Source organism: Furipterus horrens, unplaced genomic scaffold (assembly GCF_987537825.1).
Source record: "Furipterus horrens unplaced genomic scaffold, mFurHor1.1.pri manual_scaffold_6, whole genome shotgun sequence".
Taxonomy (NCBI): domain Eukaryota; kingdom Metazoa; phylum Chordata; class Mammalia; order Chiroptera; family Furipteridae; genus Furipterus; species Furipterus horrens.
In genome coordinates this window covers 19203783-19220885 of record NW_028327176.1, presented here as the reverse complement: position 1 = coordinate 19220885, position 17103 = coordinate 19203783, and the positions used below count along the sequence as shown (strand labels likewise).

Sequence of the window (17103 nt, the reverse complement as noted above, 5' to 3'; positions counted from 1 at the left end):
TTATATTCATATAGACTTGGATTCCAGACCCATGTTCACCATCAACTATGGTACCCACGTCAAATGAACTTCAGTTACCTGCTTATGTGAAATTAGGAAAACAAATACCTATTCACATAATATTCTTATGAGAATTCAAGTGAAGACTGGTACATTGTTTAACAGAGCAGGCATTTGATAAATGTTAACCACAATCATTTAATACTAAATTACTTAAAAAGTTAGACTGCAAACATGTAAGTATTATTCTCCCAGAAATCTATAAAGTAATTTCATCTTTATATTCTATCCCTGTCTAGCACACTCTAGGCAGCCTACTTAAATTATTACTTATCTATAATATGTAACTGGAAAAATTATGTCCAGAAATATGACTTCAATTGTTAAACAAACAAACAAACAAACAAAAAAAAAAGAAAGCCTCCTACTTTGTTTCTAGATCTAACCTGTTCATATACACAGAGCCTCTTGGTTGAAAAGGAAGCTGAATCCCCTTGAGAAAGAATCCTACAACAATGCCTCAACTGTACACTATAAATCATATTCCAAGCCTTCCCCAAGGGTACCTGTGGGCATTCACTGAACTTCACTATAGCCACTGTGCAGTGAAGTACAGAAAATGTTGTGATCTTTCAGGCACTATAAGACAGTATCACTGAACCAACCTAAAATATCACAGTGGTCCACGAGTGAAAGTAGGGACTTATGAATGAAAAAACACTTATAAATGCAGAAGCTATTTTTAGGAAAATGGCTTCTACCTTCTATGTTATATTATAGCCTTCAGTATGGAAACCTTGTATATGTTACAGTTATAATTTAGAAAAGATCTTAAAAGAAAAACACAAAAGAAACTAATGAAATATATCCAAGAGTTTAATTCAAAGCACCATCTCCCACAGATACCCTAATCATAAAAAAAAAAAAAAAAAATTAAAAAACTTTTTTTTTTAAAATTTCAAAGAAAGCGCAAAATGGCCCTGTTCCCTAAAACATACTCCATTTTTCATCAAGGCTCATAACCTGAGCCTCTCCATCAATATAAGGTCATGAAGCACAGAAGCTTTAGGAACAATAGTTCTGACAAACTGAAGTCAAACTTCAGTAAAAATAGTTTCAACTTTTTTGAGAGAAAAATCTAGAATTGAAGTATTTCCAAAGCAGGTGGGAGCAGGAGGACAAAAGTGAAAGTATAAAAAACAAAAGAAAACCAAAAAAAGAAAAGTGAAAGTATAGAAATGATTTTTTTTTCTATTATAACCCCAAACAAGGTAATTTTTTAAATTTTCTTACCTTAGCAACTTTGTGGTTTGCTGCAGTCTCATGAGATGTATTTTTTAAACCATCTTTAAGCTGTGTGATGAACAAATCATAACCCTCCGTACTAGAAATATCTACCTTTTCTAAACATGCTGATAAGAGCTGTTGTGCCTAAATGAAAAAGATGATCACAGAAAATTAAACAAAAAATGTTAAATGCAAATCCTCAAATATTTTAATCTGTAATGAGTCTGACAAGTAGTATACTAAAGCTTGCCTACTTTGACTTAACAAACTTAATCAAATAATGATTTTAAGGGGTACTACAAAATTAAATGACATAAAGCAGTGGATTCAGCGTATTAACACACAGTAGTTTCAACAGACAGGAGCTATTATAAACCAAAGCAAGATTTAAAAAAAAAAAAAAACTTGATAAGCTGAAACCATTAACAAAAATGACAGAGGTAAAATTTTAAAGACATAAATGTGAAGTCCTTCAATGAATGTGAAATACTCAAACTATGTAAAACCATAAGAGAAGCACTAAGTCAGCAGGTAAAATAAGAAGTCTTTTGCATTGTTACCCATACATTCAATATGAACTAACTTAACAGAAACATGTGGTTGATACACAAAAAGAATACATCTGCACTGATCCAAGCAAACATAGAACCCCATACTTTAGGCAAGAGTGACAAACTAATGTGGTGCAGTATAAGATGCCTGTGGTGTTGGAAGGTCAAGAAACAATATATTATGTGAACAATGTAACTGTAATTATTTAGGTGGAAAGAGAAAAATCCAGCCATGTATGTTATAAGCCAGCAAGGTCGGGGAGGTGGTAGAAGCCAGTTAAATAAATAATTAGCATTTCAGTCAGTACAGTAAGAAAAATACTGACTTCGGGGTCTATTTCATATAAATGTTCAAATATTTTATTGTGAGTCTGTAGTTTTTGTTTTTTAAAAACATGAACAGTGTAATAGCATTTTTCAGTGTAAATATAAATCTTTACTAAGGTACCAGCTACACTAAAATATCACCTGATCTAAATTCCTTAAATTAGGACAGGGAAAGAAATGTTCAAAACAAGTAGAAATAATTAATTCTCAGTTCAAAGATTATGGACATGCCCCTATATCCAGATATTCTAATGACAAAAAAATGGCTACTCAGTTTTCAGAGCTCAAACTTCCAGCCACATGATTCCAACATTAACAAATAATCAAAAACTGTGATATGACACTAAGTGTGAAATCCAACTGGCTATATGTTGATATCTTCTTTTAAAACTTCTTCTAGCCCTTTCCCCAGCTGCAGGTAAGGTACTCAGTCCTTCTGAGGAAGTTAAGGCAGCACTGGGATGAGGCCCTAACTGCATTGCCAGCAACAAGGACCGCTCCAGGCAGCGCTCACCCAGCACTTGCCCACACCACGGCCTCTGTCTCGGAGCTCGCCTGCATTTATTCAGCCCTTATCCTGCACAAAGGCGATGTGACGGTGAAGGAGGATACGACCGATGCCCTCGTTAAAGCAGCCAGTGTAAATGCTGAACCTTTCCGGCCAGGCTTGTTTGCAAAGGCTCTGGTCAATGTCAACATCAGGAGCCTCATCTGCAGTGTATGCGCTGGTGCACCTGCGCCCTCCACCACTACTACCCCAGCTGAGAAGAAAGTGAAAGCAAAGAAAAAAAGATTCTGAGGAGTCCGATGATGACATGGGCTTTGGTCTTTCTGACCAAACCTCTTTGGTAGCACATTCAATAAAAAGGTGAACTCTGAAAAAAACAAAAATCAAAAAAGAAAAATAGGCCTTCTAGAGAGAATAAAAACACCTGAACTGCATATTGGCACTTTTCATGTCCTAAACATAGAAAGTATACTATGCTGATTTTTATCAACTAACCACATCAATCTCCAAATGCAAAATAATAACCAACAACTTGGTATGAAGACAAATACTATCTCACTTTTGGGGGGAGCAGAGCATTATAAGCTTTTATATTCTATTTAACATGATTTAAATTCCAAAATTTTAAAAATGTATTTTCAAATTACATGATATGAACATCAATTCACACACAAAAAGTTTAAGTTTGAATACATTTATAAATTGAATAATGAAATATAACACTACAGAAAAATGCATACAGCTGAAATTTTAAACTGGGATTGTTAAAAGATATAAAACATAGCAAAAATTAACAGTTGTCCACTAATATTTATTCCTCCCTTTTTTTAATACTTTAAAAATAAACCACATCTTTCTCAATCTCCTCAGCCTAATGTGGTCACGTGACTAAATTCTGGCCAAGAAGGTAAATATGAAAAGGGCGCATGTAAGACAGTTGGTGAGAGAGAACAGAAAGAATGAAGGAGAAAGAGAGAAACAGAGAGGGGGGAGGGAGAAAGAGAACGGCGAGAAAGCAGGGAGAAGGAAGGGGGAAGGTGGGAGGGTCATGCCACTCTGTGCTGCACTGGCGAAGGCCCTCTCCTCCCTTCCCCTCCCCTCCCCTCCCCTAGGGCTGGGAAAGGAGACTTGGAGCAGCAGTCTTGGACCACAAGATGGAAGCCGAGTACTGAGGTAAGGAGTTTCCCCAACACTTAGCCCTGCACTGTAACTGAAAAGAAACTATCTTATTTAAGCCATTGTATTTTGGGGTCCATGTTACAGGGGTTTAATCTGTACAGTTCACACTTAAATACCACTTCAATAAGCATTAAGTAATTATGCACAGGAAAGACAAGTATTTAAAGTTGTAATCAATAAGTTAATTCTTTGTTTCTTTAGAGCTATATTTATGTCCTCAAAGGGCAACCTAATTTCACTTAACAGCTAATAGCTCTGAGAGTACATTAAGTAGAAAAGTACATTAACACTTATTTCAACTTACCTCTGTAACAGGTAATTCAAGCTGAACCACATCATCCTGCTTTGAAACTGGAGTTTGCAGAGCGGTGTCTAACAGTAAGATTCCATTAAGGTCCTTCCTACACCCTACTGCATAGTCATCCACAAATATAACTTTATCCACGGCAGAAATATACTGACATTTCACCTGTCCACCAGGTTTAGCTGTTAAAAAAACAAAAATTCAATACTTAAAATTTTAAGATAAGTAGTCCATTAAAGATAAATGTTTACTTGGCAACTAATACAATATATAATCCTGGACTAGAAAAAAAATTGCTCTTAAGAATATTATAAGAACTAATTATATTGGAATATATACTGTATGTCAGATAAAATTATAAATGTGAAATTACAAACATGACAACTACATCACTATTATAAAAGAATATCACTGTTCTTAAAAATAAACAGAAATAGACTTCTGGTCAAGATGAAGGGTAGGTAAACAGTTTGCCTCCTGGCATAACCACAACAAAAATTACAACTACAGACCAAAGATCACTCAGAACAATCAGAAATCTGAATGGAAATCCAACAACTACAAAACTAAAGAAACCATATCAATCCAGAAGGGAAGAGACATGGGGATGAGGAATGGGCAGGTCCCACACCCAAGTGTGGCAGATAAAAATTCAGGAGGGTTATCTCAGGAGCAAGGGGTCCCAGCCCCACACTAGTTCCTCAGCCTGGGGTCCTGATGCAATAAAGAGAAGCCCCTATAACTTCTGGCTATAGAAACCATCAGGATTGGAGTCGGTGAAAATAACTACTAGATACCCTGGCAGTTCCTCTAAAAGGGTCCGTGCCAAACTTACACAAACTTGCTCTCAGCTCTAGCACCACAGGAGTGCAACTTGAAAGGTACCAAGGGCACACAGAGAGGAAGTGACGTGTCTGGCATCAAGGCAAGAGCTGAGGGACAGTCCCTCCAGACAGAAGGGCGGGCAGAGGCCATTGTGTCTTTTTTGAGCCCTAACCCACAGAGCCACAGAGCCAGCAGCAAGAGCCATATCTGAGACTCCATCATTCTGATTAACATGGTTTGCCCTGCTCTGGAGGTTACATGAGGCTCCGCCCCATAGAACTTATGGCTTATGGCCCACCCCCACACCCATACATCAGGCTAAGCAGCTCCAGGCCCCACACAAGCAGCAGCCAGCTTTGGACACAGTTTGGGACTACCTGGGAACCTCCAAGCCCAGCCCAAGTAACAGCCACGTGGAAATTGTTTTGTAACTCTGGTAGGGTGACCTCAAGCAGAACACAGGTGAGAACTGACCTGTACCTGAACCACCCAGGAAACCCCAGGGCCTGCGCACCCAGTGCACAGCTACAGACCATACTGGATCACAACAACCCTGCCCCTGCACAGCTAATCCTCCACAGATGCAGATTGGTGGTCAGTGGTCACAGCCAGTCCTTGCAGCTGACTGGCCTGGGTAAATCCCTCCCATTGACTTGCCAACAGCAAACAAGGCTCAACTACAAGAGGAGGGTGTACTCAGCCCACAGGGTGGGTGCACCTTGACTACCCAGTTTGGGTGATAGAGGAGGCTGTGCCACTGGAGCCTAAGGCCACACTACCAAGAGAGGCAGTCATAGAGGCTCTACCTGATACACAAACACAGGGAGCCTGCCAAAAAGAAAAGGCAAAGAAATATGGCCCAAGTGAAAGAAAGGATCAAAACTCCAGAAAAAGAACTAAAAATGCTCAAGGAACTCAATGAGTACTTCGACAGCGTAAAAAAGAGCCAGGCAGAAATGAAGGATATACTACTGATGGAAATTAACAATTTACAGGGGGTCAACAGTAGAGCGGATGAAGCTTGTGTTGGAACACAAGTAAACAAAAACAAAAAAACAAACAAAAATCCAACAATCAAAACAACAAGAAAATAGAATCAAAAATAAAAAAAAAATGAGAATAGTGAAAGAAGCCTCTGGGACAGCTTCAAACAAACCAACATATTCACATCATAGAGGTGCCAGAGAAGAGAAAGAGCAAGAAATTGGAAATGTTTGAAAAAATAATAAAATTTCCCTGATTTGGTGAAGGAAATAGACATGCAAGTCCAGGAAGCACAGAGGGTCCCAAACAAGATGGATACAAATAGGTCCACTTCAAGACACATCATAATTAAAATGCCAAAGGTTAAATATAAAGAGAGAATCTTAAAAGCGGCAAGAGAAAAGCAGTTAGTTACCTACAAGGGAGTTCCCATAAGGCTGTTTGTTAGCTGGTTTCTCAAAAGAAACTTTGCAGGCTAGAAGGGACTGGCAAGAAGTATTCAAAGTCATGAAAAGCAGGCACCTACAGTAAAGTTTTCTCTACCCAGCAAAGCTACCATTTAGAATCAAAGGACAGATAAAGAGCTTTCCAGACAAGGTAAAGCTAAAGGAGTTCATCATCACCAAACCATTATTATATGAAATGTTAAAGGGACTTAAGAAAAGAATATCAAAACTATGAACAATAAGCATATATTTATCAACAACTGAATCTAAAAAATAAATTAAACAAACAAGAAGAACAGAGACAGAATCATGGATAGAGAGAGCATTTTGATGGTTGCCAGATGGAAGAGAGGTGTGGGGGAATGTATGAAGAGGTGAGGGATTAAGAAGTACAAATAGGTAGTTACAATATAGCCACGGGGATGTAAAGTACAGTATAGAAAAGGGATTATGCAAAGAACTTATAGGCAAGACCCATGGACATGAAAAGGTGGGGGAGTGCCTGAGGGTAATGCAGGGAGCTGCGTGGGAGGCAAAAGGGGGAAAATTGGGACAACTGTAACAGCAAAATCAATAAAATATTTTTTAAAAAAGAAACAAATATTAAGAGTAGGGCTGCATGATGTACGTAACTGACTCTCAAAAGAATAGTTGTATGTATGTATGTATATGTTGGGGAATGATAAGCAAACATGATGAAATACAATATTTAAACTTAAAATTAGTTAGCCCTGGCTGGTGTGGCTCAGTGGATTGAATCCTGGCCTAGCCTGTGAACCAAAAGGTCACTGGTTCAATTCCCAGTCAGGACACATGCCTGGGTTGTGGGCCAGGTCCCCAGCCAGGTGCACGCGAGAGGCAACTTATCAATGTATCTATCACACATCAATGTTTCTCTCCCCCCCTTTCTCCCTCCCTTCTCTAAAAATAAATTTTTTAAAAATCTTTAAAAGAATAAATGGAAGAGTGACTTGCACAAAATTTTTTTAATTTTTTAAAATTACTGTAAGTGGGTAAAGGAAGTTCTTTGTATTATACTAATTAAAATTAAATTGGAACAAAATTTTTTAATATTTAATATTTTTTAGTCATTTTTTGACAAAACTCAATAAGCATAAACTCATCATGGACAATTTCTAGGTAATTGCCTCAGAAGTTCTTGAGGGCTTTTATATCTGAGATAAAATTATGCAAAATGTTTTGTTTGTTTGTTTGTTTGTTTTTATATTATAGGAAAGGCGAGTGGCAGCTGCAGGTATTATGCTGACCTGTGCTGTCAAAGTCTCTCCAGGTTGCTCTCGCATGCAGTTGGAGATCCCGTGGCTACAACCAGCCACAGCCCTTGGAAACATGCTGGCAAAATGTTTTTAATGTAAGAGAATAAAGCCTCCAGTTCAACTACCACTGATAAAACAGGCACCTAATACTGAAGAGATCAATGTTCCTTGAACATTCTGCTGAGTCAATATCAGAATTTTTAAAAAGCCAGTGAATATCTAACCATAAAACTTCTCAAATCAAGATAGAGTAGAATTTCAAGAAGTCTTAGAAAATGCAGTAACAGTCAGAAGTTTTAAATACAAAAAAAATAAAATTGAAGATAACATCATTCTACATCTAAATTTATAGGTGTACGTGGAGATTAATGTTAAGTGTTTCTGCCACAAATTCAGATTCTCTGTAAAAAGACTTTAAAGAATGATCAATAAAACTGAAATTTTATTGCATTAAAAGAACTTCTCTGCAGGAAAGCAATCCTGTAACTAGTATAACTCATTCTAAATTTCCACCACAACTGTATAGAAGATCGCTATTATTAGTAGTACTGCTATTGCTTAATAATACAAAAGGAGAAAAATGAAAATAAATCCAAGTCTACTCATGAACCTCTGGGAAAACTATAAAACATGTTATAATCAATGAATATTAGTGTTGGTTTTCTTAATCCCAGATTTTTGAAGTTCTGTTGGGTTCTAAAAAACAGTTTGAGGGTATTAAAAAACTGACTAGGAACTAATTCATTATCTATCTAAAAAAAAGAAATTCATGGAATCCCTACAATTTAGTCCCAGACCTGGAGATTCACAATATATGTTAGCATAAGGAAAACAATCTCTGTAATAAAATAAAACAAATATATACTAGCATTTCTAATCTCTAGGTAAAAACCACAGGAAACAATACAAATTACAGAAACTTGGAAGTGAAATTGTGTAAAAACTTACATAGTTTCAAAACTCATTAACTACAAATTTAATAGATTATTCTTTTTTAGAGCAGCTTTAGGTTCATAGCAAAACTGAATAGAAGGCAGAGATCTCCCTTAAGTACGCCTGCATTCCCCTTCCCCCACTTAACTATCAATATATATTTTTTAAAAACAAAGTACAAAGTCTACTTTGTTTTAAAATGTGCAAATATGTAACAAACAATAGAAATTGTAATTCTGTTAAAACTTTCCCAGAGAGGTATAAAATGTAAGAATCTACACCAAGGTTTTCAACTGGGTTTCCATGCAACCCCAGGATTCCGAACATCAGTATAAGATTCTTCAAGAAATCATAACTGTAAAAAAAGTCAACAGGTTTCTGAACAACTTTTACACTATGCAATATTAGCACTCAATGTAAGGCACGGAGACCAACCAGTCTTGTTACAGAGCGAAAGGGGGTTCTTTCACGTGGCGCCTTGGTGTAAAACCCAACAACTAGTATTGAGGAAAACAGGTCTTTATTTACAATATTCCAACCCGGGGAGGGCAGTGAGCTCTGCAGCTCAGAGCCTGGTTCTCCCACGGGACCCAGCACTTCCCTTGCCCCCCCCACCAAAAGGCTAGAAGCCAAAAACATGCCCAGAAGTTCCCCATCCCTTATCTGTCAGCTCTCTCCTTCAGAATCTGGGGCACGATGTCATCAGCCTCCATATAACAGTCCAGGAAAACATGTGACGTGTTGCACTGGATCACGCATGGTTCTCTCTCTGCAAAAATGGCTGCCACCCTATATTTAAAGCCCTGACCGAGGCCTGTGATGCAGTGGGCATGGGCAGGGTAACTGGTTCTGACCATTCACAGAACCTTGTGCAGGCCCTGTATGCTCTTTCCTCACCATTCTATGGTCAAAACCCCTCCCATCTCCTTGGGGCCTTGGAAGAACCAAAGCCATTTGCATAGCTAAGACACTAGCTACCAGCTACAGATATGCAAAGGCATCTTGAAAGCTGTTCCTTTCCCCCATCCTCCAACCGCAGGTCTGGGGATTTTGAGGACTCCCACTATGTAACAGTCTTGTTGGCAATTTCTTCAGAGAGATCTCAGGCCCATATATATATGCAACAGACCATGTTCATTCAAGTGAGTCCATTCTCAGTTTTTGCCCTGAATTAAGGAAGGCCATTCATAAGCACTAAGTGCAAGAAGTCAGTATCGAAAAATGACCTACCATTCCAGTCAAGATGGCAGCATAGGTAAATGGGGTACTCACATCCTCCCACAACCACATCAAAATTACAGCTAAACTATAGAACCATCATTGAGAACCACTTGAAATCTGGCTCAAAATAGGTCCTATAACTAAAGATATAAAAGAAACAGCCACAGCAAGACTGGCAGAAGGCACGGAGATGCAGAACAGGTTGGTCCCACATCAACATGTACCAGTGGTCAAAAATCGGGAAGTATGACTCTGCTACAGACGTCCCCCTGTATAGTGAGGGGTCTCAGCCTGCACCAGGCCTCCCAGCCCAAGGTTCCAATGCCAGAAAGAGAAGTCCCCATAACTTCCTGGCTGTGAAAATCAGCAGGAAATATGGCTGAGTGGGATGAAGGATGCTGAAGTCTCAGGCATTCCTCATAAGGACCCCCAGACAGACTTATTCAATTCACTTGCTTTGAGCACCAGTGCTAGGACAGCAGCTCAAAAGGCACTGGGGACACAGTGGGAGGAACTTTGGGACAAGAGTCGGAGGGGAAGCTTTCTCCCAAAAAAAGTGCTGGCAGAGGCCACTGTTCCTTTGCTGAGACTCCCCCAATCCCCTGACAGAGACAGCAGGCTGGCACCATATCTGAGTCTCCATCAACCTGGCTAATGCTATTCATCCTGTCCTGGTGATACCCTGACTCCCCACCTCACCCAGCCTGGGGACTAATGGAGCCATTTCCAGTGGCTTTTCCATACAATCAGCCTAAGTTTATGATGCAGACTTTCCTAACTCTCTCAAAGGTTCACAAACCCCAAACAAACAGCATCTCACCTTGGCATGGCCCAAACCTCTTGCTAAGTGGCCCCTGGCCTGGCAATAAGGGCAGCGGGCTTTAGTTCACAATTTGGCATCTCCCAGGCATCTCCAAGCCCAGGACCAAGTACCAGCTATCTACCAGTCACTCTGTAGTGCATGCCATGTGGCCCCGGGACAAAGCACAGGAGGCAGCTGATATTGGCCTGCATCTCCCCAGAGGCCCCAGACCTAGCATACATGATGAACAGCTTCAGACCAGGCTGAAGCACCTCCACAGCTGACACACTCAAGGGGTAAACTCATCAGGTACCAGAACCCCATTGAAGGTGTTACCATAGGTATTTAGGCAGAAACGAGGAGCAAAGGAATTTGAAAGCACCTGGTCCTTCCCAAGTCCAAGTTAATATAATCCTGAAATCTCTCTCTCTCTCTCTCTCTCTCTCTCTCTCTCTCTCTCTCTCTCTCTCTCTATATATATATATATATATATACAAGATGACTCAAAGAGGACTCACTCCAAGACACATCATAATTAAAATGTCAAAGGTTTAAAGACAGAGATAATCTTAAAAGCATCAAGAGAAAAGCAGTTAGTTACCTACAGGGGAGTTCCCATAAGACTGTCAGCTGATTTCTCAACAGAAACTTTATAAGACAAAAGTGACTGGCAAAGAAATAATCCAAATGATGAAAAGAAAGGACCTACAACCAAAATACTCTACCCTGCAAAGCTATCATTTATAATTGAAGATACATAAAGAGCTTCCCAGACAACAAAAAGCCAGAGGAGTTCCTCACCACCAAACCAATATTACAAGAAGTGTTAAAGGGTCTTCTTTAAGAATAAAGGAACAAAAATATGAGTAAAATGGCAATATATTATGTATCAACAATTACTTTAAATGGAAATAAATTAAATGCTCCAATCAAAAGACATAGGGTGGAACTTCCAGCCAAGATGGAGGCCTAGACTAACACGCTCCGTCTCCCTCCACAACTAAGAAGGACTACAACTACCGCAAAACCAGGAATAACCAGAAGTTCCAGAAAATAAAGCTACGCGGAAGTCCAACATATGAAATTATAAAGAAGCAGTGCTCGTCCGGACGGGTAGGAGGGGTGAAGCCAGGGCAGAGAGGTCAAGCTGTTCTGGCAGTGGCAGCTGTGGCGACGGCAGTGGGACAGCGGTAAGTACAAACACCCATATTTAAGGAGAGGCGAGAAGCACCTGGGGAGCACTCCCGGCTACAAACCAGACCCGTCAGCTCCCAATTCCAATGCCGGGGAAGGAAGACCCCCATTGCCTTGGACTGTGAGGGATGAAGGCATGGGGACAGAGGAGGAGGCTCCAGTCTCTCAGTGGAGAATGAACGACAGGAATCCACCTTGGATCCCCGCCCCCATGCAAAACGCCACATCGTGGTGAGAAGGGTCACCCGGTAGTGACGAGTGCACGGGGCTCTGTCCCCTATAGCGTAGGAGGTGTGACTGCCCTTCCCAGGAAGCAAAGGTAAACACAAAACTGTCAGGATGGCACAGATCATGATAGAGATCCCAGTGACACAGCCAACCAGCCAGCAAATATCTAATCTAACGAAGCAGCAGACAGGAAATTTTTCTGAGGCACAGTTCAGAGCTTTGGGTATATGAATGCTTACAGACCTAACAGCAGATCTTAAACAAGACACGGAAGGAATGAAGGCTAGTCCTGCTGAAATGAACGAAAACACATATGAAACTAGTGGTGAGGGAAGGAAAACCAGAGATTAAATCAACAAATCGGAACATAGGGAAGGAACAAACAGTCAACCAGTGCAGAAAGGAAACAAAAAGTAAGGAAAATGAGGAGAGGCTCAGAAACCTATGGGACAGCTATAAGCGAGCCATCATCCAAATCATAGGGCTGCCAGAAGGTGAAGAAGAACTAGAAATTGAAAAATTATGTGAAAAAATAATGAAGCAGAACTTCCCAAACTTGGGGAAGGAAACAGACTTACAGGTCCAGGAAGCACAGAGTGTTCCAAAAAAACGGGACCCAGGGAGAGCCACACCAAGACACGTACGTTATAATCAAAATGTCAAAAATTAAGGATAAAGAGAGAATATTAAAAGCAGCAAGAGAGAAGAAGAGAATTACGTACAAAGGGGTCCCAATAAGACTATCAGCTGATTTCTCAAAAGAAACTCTGCAGGCAAGAAGGGACTGGCAAGAAATATTCAAAGTAATGAAAAGCAAAAACCTACAATCACAATTACTCTATCCAGCGAAGCTGTCATTCAGAATAGAAGGGCAGAGAAAGTGCTTCCAGGACAAAGTAAAACTGAAGGAGTTCATTAGATCCAAACCATTGTTATATGAAATGTTAAAGGGACTTGTTTAGGAGAAAGAGGATCAAAACTATAAACATTAAAATGAAAACTGTATCACAACAACAAACAGCAGAAGCTAGGGGATCGAAACAAAGGCATACTAAGTGGCAATGAGAGTGGGAAAAGAATTATAGGTATGGGGAACATATTGGGGGGAGGTCAGCGGGGAGGAGGAAGGGGAGAAAGGGAGGGAGATGGTGCAGGAATTAAGAATCATAGTAGGAGGGAGTGGAGTAGACAGGAAGATATTGAGAAGAACTATATGCACAACCCTTGGGCATGGACTAAGGAGGGGGATAAGTGGAGGGAAGGGGGTCACTGGATGGAGGGGAACAAAGGGAAAAGAAATTGAGACAACTGTAACAGCATAATCAATAAAGCATATAAATAAATAAATAAATAATAAAAATTTAAAAAGAAAAAGACATAGGGTGGTTGGACGGATAACAAAATAAAACCCTTAAATATGCGGCCTACAAGAAACTCGCTTCATTTGGAAAGACGCACAGACTGAAAGGAAAAGAGATGAAAAAAGGTATTCCATGAAAATGGAAACAACACAAAAAAAGACTGGGATAGCAATACTTATACCAGACAAAACAGACTTTAAAACAAAGGCTATAACAAGACACCAGAAGAAAGAACACAGCAATTCCACTTCTGGGTATTTACCCAAAGAAACCCAAAACACTAAATTGAAAAGATATATCATCCATATGTTCACTGCAGCATTATTTACAAAGGCCAAGATATGAAAGCAACCTAAGTGTCCATCAACAGAAGAATGGATAAAGAAGAAGTGGTGCATTATACAATGGAATATGACTCAGCCATAAAAAGGAATATAATCTTGCCATCTGCAACCACATGGATTAATCTAGAGGGTATTATGCTGAGTGAAATACATCAGAGAAAGACAAATGCCAGATTATTTTCTTATATATGGAATCAAAAATACAAAATAAATGAACAGTCAGAACAGAAACAGACTCATATATACAGAAAACATTTGGTAGCTGCCAATGAAAGGACTTTGAGGGAACGGGTGAAAAATGTCAAGGGATTAAGTACAAATCAATAGTTACAGAATAGTCATGGGCTATAAAGTACAACATAGGAAATATAGTCAATAATACTGTAATAACTCCGTATGGTGTCAAATGGGTACCAGATTTATCAGAGGATCACTTTGTATTGTAAGTTATGTATGCCTAATCACTAGGTTGTACACCTGAAACTAATATAATATTGTACGTCAATTGTAATTAGAAAATAAAATTATTATTTTTAAATGTTACATACTGGAGGATTCCATTTATGACATTCTAGAAAAGAGAAAACTAGTAATACGAAGAACACATCAAGGACTGTCAAGGGGTAGTGGTGGTGGCGACTACAAAAGGACAACATAGGGGAACTTTTTCACAGATTTAAACTGGCCTGTATTCTACCCTGGGTGGTGTGACTCAGTTGGTTGGAGAGTCCTCTAGCAAAAAGAAAGGTCACGGGTTCATTCCTCGGTCAGGGCACAAGCCTACATTTCAGTTTGGTCCCCATTCAGGATGAGAGGCAACCAATGGATGTTCCTCTCTCACATCCATGTTTCTCTCCCTCTTTCTCCCCCTCCCTCTCCTTTTATCTAAAAGCAATAAGCATGTCTTCAGGTGAGGATTAAAAAAAAATTTTAAGGCAGGAAACTGTTTTTAAAAATGAGTTATAATTTCTAATACCGACTTTAAGAAATTCAACTCATTATCAATGCACTATCCATGTGCATTCCAGCAAAACTTGTGAAAATATCAGAAACACATTATCTCTGCAAACTGACATAACCCATAAAAATTCATTTCCACCAGGATAACATAGGATTTCAATGCTTAAAATAGTCTACTATCATGTACTAAATACAAAGTCAATTGAGGGTGCAAAATTAATGTTAGTTTTCTTTTTAAGCTTTTGAAAATACAATTAAAATGCCTTAGCTGGCATGGCTCGGCTGGAGCATCGTTCCTCAACCCAAAGGATGCGGGTTCCATTCCTGGTCTGGACACACACCTAGGTTGCAGGTTGATTCCCAGTCCAGGTACCGGCGGGCGCCTACAACACGAGCCTGACACACACAGGAAGCAGTCGATAGATGCTCTCGCTCTCACTCCCCACTCCCTCTCACTCCACCCCTCTCTGGGCCCTCTCTTGCATCAATGTTTCTCTCCACTCCTCTCTCCTTTTCCCTCTCTAAAAAAGAATTTTTTTTAAAGGCAATAAAAAAATGTCCTCCAGTGAGAATACAAAATATATAAATAAAAATAAAATAAAATAAAATACAACGCAACCACAAATAAAATCTTGTAACAAAAGTTGTTAGCGCACCGCAGTATTCAATGCCTGAATGAGCGCCCCTGCAGAACAGAGCCCGGCGCAAAGCAAAGCGAGCGTGGGCGCGTCCGGAGGCCGGGGCGTGAAGGGCAACGTGAACAAAACGCGACGCAGGCGCAGCACAGACTGAGACAGGTGAACGGACATCTGAAGCACCAAAGAGGCTCTAAAGATACAGAATTACTCCTTGCATAGCCTGCATTCTAAATCAAAGTCAAGTTCCATCCAAATATGAAAATTTTTCCAGCTGTTTTGCCTCCTACAGTGACAGTCCAAGAGGAACTTCCCCTGGATATCTGCCTTGCTGCTACCTCACATCGTTGGGATCTTTCCTCTACCAAACGCCACCTCAAAGCACAAGCACCAGTTCACCCACCACCGTCTCAAACCAGTTCTGACTTCTTACAGTATTTATCACCACCTGACGTGTGTGTGTCTGTAATACATCTCTTCCCACTAAACCATGAACTCTAGGAAAGCAAGGATTTTAACTGCTGTACCGCCACTGCTTGACGCAAAAGAAATGTTTTGAAAAAATGAATTATTTTCTATAGTTTTGAAGAACGTTTTAATATATTAAAACTAAATTATAACATGACAAAATGCTGTATTCTCACACTTTTTTTTAACACAACATGTGTAACCAATATATTTTAGGTATGAAACGAGTGATCTGGTACAGATAACCCCAGCGATCTTCTGCCCTCACTAGCCCTTTTTTCCCCTCATCTCCTCCTCCACCCAGCATGAGTCACTGTCCTAGGCTCTAGTGGCATTTTGGTGGTAAAGTATCAGAGCACACAGCGGCTAAAAAAAATAAAACAAAAAAGTAAAACTGAATTACAGTAAAAAAGGAAAAATTAGAAAGCAACAGAAATTGTTGATATATCCCTGCTCTTAGAAGCATTATTTCATTATATATTCACTAAAAACAATTTAAAATACGAGATGTTTCATAAGCAGACAAACTAACTTGGGAGGTTTTTCTCACAAAAATTAAAGACAAAGTAGTTATTATTCAGTTAAAACCTCTCTCTCATTTATCCCAGGCATATCAAATAAACATGCTTGTCTCAGGTCCTAGTTAAAGTCTGAACCTCTAAACTTAGCTGCACATGAGAATCACCTGGCATGCTTTAAAAAAAGAAAAAAGAAAAAAGTATGCCTGGGCTCCACTCCAGAACACTGAAGTCAGACTCAGTCGGGCCCAGAGTATTTTTTAAAAGCTGCCCTGATGAGTCTTAATGAGCAACCAAGGCTGAGAACCATGACTGCCCTGTGCCAGCTCCCCAGTCTCACTTCTCTCGCTAATACTTCATAAATCAAAGTGAAAGTAGACAAACAAATCACAAAGATTTAAATTCTGGTTGCCCACAATAGATCTCAAAGAAGACATTCCTACCTGCCTCACTCTTAACAATGTTAGCATTTCATCTAAAATGGAAGCATAACATTTACCTCCTCTAAAATACATTCTTGATCTAACACACTCAAGTTAGATGACACTACTACCTTTTAGGAACACTGCCCTTATCACAAGCTGTTTTATAGAGCAATTACTTTATTCTCTTTGTTATTTGTACCTCTCTTAACTCCTTTCTATACCCAAGGCATTTATTGTAACTTTTTTGTATACCTCACATTTTTAAAGTTCTACAGTTTACAAAGTATTTCTCCATACATTATCTTATCAGATAATAAAGTAGTCTG

The 17103-nt window shown here is 39.5% G+C and overlaps 1 protein-coding gene and 1 non-coding gene across 2 annotated transcripts in view; both read right to left on the bottom strand.

Annotated features, from left to right (window-relative positions):
- The window catches only part of BIRC6 (baculoviral IAP repeat containing 6), a 190951-nt gene that overhangs the window by 161921 nt on the left and 11927 nt on the right, over window positions 1-17103 (bottom strand). Inside the window, exons 2-3 of the mRNA XM_090281119.1 lie at window positions 4157-4338; window positions 1294-1431 (exon numbers count right to left, since the gene is read on the bottom strand). Of these exons, the coding sequence (XP_090137245.1) occupies window positions 1294-1431; window positions 4157-4338 (320 nt within the window). The remainder of the gene's footprint in view (window positions 1-1293; window positions 1432-4156; window positions 4339-17103) is intronic.
- On the bottom strand, window positions 7637-7767 carry LOC150005809 (small nucleolar RNA SNORA44). Its single transcript, XR_016512146.1, has one exon. It is a non-coding gene; the product is annotated as a small nucleolar RNA SNORA44 (small nucleolar RNA).